Genomic DNA, 6,516 nt, shown 5'->3' with positions numbered 1-6,516 from the left:
CCCCCCCCCCCCCCGCCCGCCACTGCCCCTGAAGAAGCTGAGAGGGGTACCTGCCCCGCCATCCTCAAAGCCAGCCACGTAGAGGGTATAGCCATCCTCCTCAGCGCTGATGGCGTTGGGGGAGATGGAGAAGTCAATGTACTTGGCATAGGCTGTGTTGTTCTCAAAGTCTTCCAAGTCCACGCGCAACTCATACTTCTGCTTCAGTGTCAGGAGGTGCAGGTTCTGCAGCCCTAGGGACGGGTGGCAGCTGGTCAGCAGAGACTTGGCTGAGGAGCAGCCCCCACCCCATGGCCCCACCTTACCCAGCCAGTACTCCCCGTCAGCACGGCCAAAGCCCAGCTTGTAGTCGCTCCAGCCCCGGAAGAAACTCACTGAGCCGTTGAATCTTTTCTGGAAAACCTGGAAACAAGTGGACAAGGGGCTGGATGATGGAGGTCCAGTACCCTCGGGTGACTCTGAGCCACTTTATTAGGGAACTGCTAAAACAGAATACACTCTCTGGCTCCAGGCCTCTCATTGAACATCTGCTGCTGAGAAGGGGATACCTACCAGGCCTCTTGTCTGCTGAGAGAACAGGAAGGGGAAAAGATTAAGAGGGAGCTGGGACCTGTAGACATAGCTTAGTGGCAAAGCACCCACCTAGCCTAGAGGCCCCAGGTTCCATCCCAGCACTGCATGATAAAACCAGCAGGAGGGCCGGGCGTGGTGGCACATGCCTTAATCCCAGCAATTGGGAGGCAGAGGCAGGTGGATTTCTGAATTCAAGGCCAGCCTGGTCTACAAAGTGAGTTCCAGGATAGCCAGGGCTATACAGAAAAACCCTGTCTCGAAAACAACAACAAAAAAACCCCCAAACCCCAAAAAACCAAAACCCATCAGGAGGATCTAGAATACTTGGCTGTGAGTTCTGTTACTGTGCCAGCCAAGGCTAACAATGCTACTTACCTGGGCTGGCAGTTCCTCATTTAGACAAGGCACCAACCTACCTCTGTGAGGACAGCATGCATTAGCCTCCTCAAGCTCCTAAGTGCTAGCAGCCCTGGATCCAGTCCCCATGAAGATGAAAAATCCACTTCACAGAGATGACAGCCGGGATCTTGCATCTGCCTGAACCCCATCTGGCCTGAGGCCCCTTTGCCTACTCACCGTCCACTTGCCACCCTCGGTTGTCATGTCGCAGAAGACGGGCACCGGCACACTGGGGCCATAGGGGTAGATGAGATACACGCCGTCTTCCTGATAGCCCTGGGCGTAGATATCATCACAGTCCAGGGGTTGCTGAAGACAGGACTTCTCCAGAGCTGCGAGTGGCAGTGTGGGGACCGTGAGGAGAAAGACTAAGGCATAAGGACACCCCCCTCCATATCCCAGTTTTGCTCCAGGCCTAAGGGACCCTGTCAGGAGAAATCTGGAGATTTCTCTAGGGGGATACCTGCCACTTTGTAGAGGAGGAAGCAGTCCTGCAGAGCCTCACTTAGAATGGCCTCATCCAGCCTGCTGACCAGGCCATGTCTGTGAATGGGGGCTGCTTACCATCTCCCCGGATCCCAGAGGCTTGCGGGGCGCAGGGGGGAGGCGTGGAGAGCAGCATCAGCATCAGTGGCAGGGCTGGAAGGGCCTGGGGATGGGAAATGGGGTGAGTGTAGCCCCCAACATGGGCTAGACGCCTCCCAGGGCTCTCCCTGCCTGAGCTCTGCCCTCTGTCTTTTTTACCCCCTCTCAACTTTCTGAGGAAGGCCCAATATCCCCAGAACTTAAGTTTCAAGAGAACTCCACTGTGCTTCGCTGTTCCCTATCTGGCAAGTGGCTGGTCTCCACAAATGGTCTTGATCCTCCAGGCCAGTACCTTCATGGTGTCAGCTCAGTTGAGAGAGGCTGGCTGTCTGGGGCCCCAGACTGCAGCCGCCCACAGTTATGTGTTGGGTCTGAGCCCATAGACCCAGCTCCGCCCCTGGAACTGCAGAATGTCGGTCCCCCCCCACCACCACCACCAACAACTGCCCACCCCCCTCCGGCATCAGCTTACACTGTCAGGGGCCAGAGGACCACCTGGGTCTCATTAGGCCTGTCAGAGAAGCACTGTGAACCAACCAGACATTAACTCCTTACCAGCCGCAACTGTACCCTGGACCCCACTCTGCCTCCTGTCCTGCTGAACTTGTGGGTCATTTGGCAACCCCGGCTGGCCTCTGCTCACCCCTCTGTTTCCTGACAGGCCCTCTGCAGATGTCTGCTTTCCTAACTAGTCTGCTCAATCAGCTATTTAGGGAGGGGAGGGATGGAGGTGTTCCTGGGACTGAGACAGGGGTCTTCACTTGGCAATGGGAAGGCTAGGGGAGACGGTCCCAAAGCTCCCGATGAGGGAGCTGCCTGGCCTGGGAGGAGACAGGGCCAGCAGGGGCCCGAAGTCTCCTGGCAAGCTTGGGACATTTCTGAGCCATGAGCAGAAAGATACAGGCGGCCAGCAGTTCTGTCTGCCTCGACTGGAGCCAGGGCTCTCTCCAACTCCTTCCCGGCCCCCTCCCCTGCTGGGTGTCTGTTGCCCCCACCCTTTCCCCTCCTACAGTTCCCTGGCCCATCTGGGGTGCTTTTGTTTCTCCTGGCTCGGCCCCTCCTCCCTTCTAAGCCCATCTGCTCTCACGGCCGCGCGCCCCGCCTGGCTGAGCCTCTCGAGCCCTCTCTCCTCCATCCTGGCTGAGCCCAATGTTGCTTTCCTTGTCCACCTTAAGCCTGGCTTCGGCGTGCCTCCCGCCATCCTGGCCACCCAGTCTCTTCTGATTTTATTCTCTCCTCCTCCTCCCATCCTCTGTCGGCTGCAAGAGTGTCCCAGGTGCCTGGTCTGTGTTCCCCTGTTTAAGCCTCCGGCGGCTCTCCATTCCTTCACGGCTGAGGCCAACATTTCCCGCTGGGATTTGAAAGGAATTACCAGTCTGGCTCGACCTCCCTTCAAACCCGTGCTCCTTGTGTTTGACTCCCTACACTTTGTCTGGCTACCCAGACTCCTGGCCAGCAGGCCCCTGGGCCTTTGCCTGGGCTGTTCCTCGTGGCGCCCACTGGCCTTTCCTTTTTGTCTCTGAGTGCTAGTGGGTAGTGTTCATTGCCTCCAAGTTCTGCACACTCAGCACTCATCATAAAGCTTATGGATTCACCAAAGACAGATTTTTTTGTTTGTTTGTTTTTTGAGCACCTACTATGTGTTACACAATATGTTTGCTGCTGGGGATGCAGAATCAGCCCCCGGAGTGGCCAATGTGTTTTGGACAAAGAACCAAAAATGCCTTGAAGGGACACAAATGTAACAGGTGAGCATGTGAGAGGTCCAGAGCAAAGAGATGGTTTAGATCCTCTCTCTCCATCCCTGGAAAAGGAGAAAAGACCCACGAAGAACTCCACTGGGCCTCCTTGACATGGAGTGTGTGGTAGGAGTTCAGTACCACGTCACTCGCACCAGAAACAATGCCCACACCAACTTGTCCAAAGGTTCTCCTTTTTTTTTTTTTTTTTNGTTTTCAGAGACAGGGTTTCTCTGTGTAGCCCTGGCTGACCTGGAACTCACTCTGTAGACCAGGCTGGCCTCAAACTCAGAAATCCACCTGCCTCTGCCTCCCAAGTGCTGGGGTTAAAGACGTGTTCCACCACACCCGGCCCAAAGGAGAAATCTTAACCTAATTAAATTCAATGTGAATTTGAGCAATTATAAACAAAGCAACACAAAACAAAAGTGATTTGCAAATTGAGCAGTCCAAGGCGAATTCAGACAACTCCCAGTAATAATAGGATCTGACAGCACTGAGAGGGAACGAGCGTGTGCAGAGACCGCTTAATTGGTTACAGCTTAGTTCGGTAATTGGTTTCAGAGCCGCCTGAAGTTAGCTGAAGTCAGAGTCAGTGCAGGAGCTGAAGCTGAACCAGGGGCCTCCCACAAATGCTATCTGGTGGACTGTAGTCATTAGTTAGCCAGATTTGTTCATCATCATCATAAACATCCGATGGTTCTCCTTCGAGTGGGTTGTAGTCAACACAGTTTTCACCCTTGTCTGTGGAAGGCAGAGTTGGCCTCCTCACAATAATCACTCTTGCGTTAGTCCAGATTTTTAGCTGGCTCACTGTCCAGTCTCTCATGTGGCTGGGTGAGGTCACAGGTCTGAATTTTGGCCAATGAGATGCAAATGGAAGATGGATGGATCTTGGTTTTTCCTTCTGCTTCTGAAGCTGAGGGAGGGAGACCTAGCTGCTGCCTGGAACATGGGGATGAGGCCTTATGTGGGGAATGGCTGAGGGGAGACAGATAGATGCATGGTCCCTTCCTGCTGTGTGAAGTGGGTCTCAGGCCGGGCCTGCACTATCCTACCCTTAACCTTCTGTAGAAGAGAAAGAAACGTTCATCTAGTTGACACGTCTAATTCTAATATTTCCTTCAACAAATACTTGCATAAAGCTACAGAAAGGCTGGGCAGTGGTGGCGCACACCTTTAATCACAGCACTTGGGAGGCAGAGGCAGGCAGATTTCTGAGTTCCAATTCAGCCTGGTCTACAGAGTGAGTTCCAGGACAGCCAGGACTACACAGAGAAACCTTGTCTCAAATAACAACAACAAAAGTTACAGAAAGGAAACTAAGGGTGTGTGTGTGGGGGGAGAGGGGGAGTCATCACAACAAATAAAACACACCTAAAGTTCAATAACAGAAACGTTTGAGGACATAACTAACAACTGTAGGAGTGAAAACTACAAAATGAATGAGCCGAGCTATCATATTTCATTAAATCATTATAGATTTCTTTTGGTGGTAATGTGTGCCTGTGCTGTCCGGGGAGGTATTCCGCTGGCAGGTGTCCTTCCAAATAAATGCTAAGAATTAGATCTAGGAATCAGGGCAACTCCTTCTGAAGAGAAATGTGGTAGCAAATACAAGCAGTCAGTACTCCTCTGAAGATGCTGAAAGAATCACCCAGTCCACTAACAGTTTTGTGTGTGTGTGTGTGTGTGTGTATGTGTGTGTGAAGATGACAGAAAGTTGGGAGACAGGCAGGCAGGCACACTTAGGGATGATTGCAGTGAGGTAGTAATGGGTGGGCATGCTCAATATATATTGTATGAATATATGAAACTTTCAGATTATAAATATTACTTTTAAACAAACAAACAAGAAATGAGACTGGAGAGATTGCTCAGTGTTTAGCAGCGCTGACTGCTCTTGCAGAGGACCCAGGTTCAATTTCCAGCACTCACATGGCAGCTCCCAACTATCTCCAATTCCAGTCCTGGGGGATCTGATGCTCTCTCTGGCCTCTGTGGGCAACCGGCACACATGGTACACAGGCACACATGGTACACAGGCATACACACAGGCAAAATACTCCTACACATAAGAATAAGAAAATAAGGCCCGCCTGCAGCCATGTGGGGCAGGCAGGTGGAAGACACCCAGAAACCCTGTGGCCTTCCTGCTGTAGGAGCCACCAGGATGTTCAGGTATGTGGTGAAAAGGGGAGGGGGAGGAAGAGATACACAGTGGGGGGAGGGGTGGAGCTGGAGACGCAAGGGTAGATAAGAGTGGCTTGCTCTGCTGTCTGGTGCCATGGTGAGGTCGCAGCCTGTGCTGCTGTTATGGGTCCTGTCTGGGTCTGTGACCGTGCAGTGGCAGGGGTCTGTGTCCGTGCCTGTGGCTCATGCTGCTGCTGAGGGCCATGCGGGTGTGCCTGGTCTGGGCTGCTGCCTGGGGCAGTGTGGATGTGTGTGTGTGTGTGGTGGGGGAGAGGCTGTGCAGATCTGGCCCCATCCCTCACTTGCTGCAGCACTTGGGGAAGCGGGCCTTGAGCCACAGTAGGGCAGCAAAGTAGAGCTAGCCCTTGGGGATGTGGAAGCATGGGAGAGACCCCCCCCCCACTTCCCTGCCAAGTCCATTAAGTTAGAAAGCTGGCCCTGCCTCTTGCCAGTGTTGGCATTGGGTAAGCTAGTCAGGGCAGTGCTGGAGAGCTGGCCCTGATGGCATGAATATGGGAGAGCTGCCAGGCTCACCAACCAGCTACCCAGGCCCAGATCCAGGGCTTTGGGTTGGCCACCTCAATATCTACCCCATCTAAGAACTGCGAGGGTTCGTGAAGGGGCTGGTCCTGCAGATCCAAAGCTGCAGGACAACAACATAGTTCCGGTGATGATCCAGTATTAATAGTATAGTAGAAGCCAGAGGTGTCAAACCAGATCATTGCAAAGTTCATTGCAATAAACACTTCAAGTAAAGATGTATGGACAAAAGGCTATACTGTGGGGATGCACTGTAACACACCGCAGCTGCCATGGTGAAATACTTTTTTGTTTATTGTTTCTTTTTTTTTAAATATTTATTTATTTACTATATGTAAGTACAGTGTAGCTGTTTTCAGACACTCCAGAAGAGGGCATCAGATTTCATTATGGATGGTTGTGAGCCACCATGTGGTTGCTGGGATTTGAACTCGGGACCTTCGGAAGTGCAGTCGGCGCTCTTAACCACTGAGCCACCTCGCCAGCC

At 52.7% G+C, this 6,516-nt stretch overlaps 1 protein-coding gene across 4 annotated transcripts in view; it reads right to left on the bottom strand.

Moving 5' to 3' along the window:
* The window catches only part of Mfap4 (microfibril associated protein 4), a 3,764-nt gene extending 1,588 nt beyond the window's left edge, over window positions 1-2,176 (bottom strand). Inside the window, exons 1-5 of one of the 4 annotated variants that reach the window (XM_029484080.1) lie at window positions 2,113-2,170; window positions 1,537-1,621; window positions 1,150-1,304; window positions 306-402; window positions 51-233 (exon numbers count right to left, since the gene is read on the bottom strand). In XM_029484080.1, the coding sequence (XP_029339940.1) occupies window positions 51-233; window positions 306-402; window positions 1,150-1,304; window positions 1,537-1,600 (499 nt within the window). In that variant the 5' untranslated portion in view covers window positions 1,601-1,621; window positions 2,113-2,170. Of the gene's footprint in view, window positions 1-50; window positions 403-1,149; window positions 1,305-1,536; window positions 1,622-1,849; window positions 1,905-2,112 lie in introns of those variants that run through there. The other 3 variants (XM_021176847.1, XM_029484079.1, XM_021176846.1) reach the window with 3 other exon arrangements.
* Window positions 2,177-6,516: the final 4,340 nt, after the last annotated feature.

Source organism: Mus caroli, chromosome 11 (assembly GCF_900094665.2).
Source record: "Mus caroli chromosome 11, CAROLI_EIJ_v1.1, whole genome shotgun sequence".
Lineage (NCBI taxonomy): Eukaryota > Metazoa > Chordata > Mammalia > Rodentia > Muridae > Mus > Mus caroli.
Note: the sequence above shows the minus strand (reverse complement) of the source record. Positions and strands in the feature narration are given on the sequence as shown.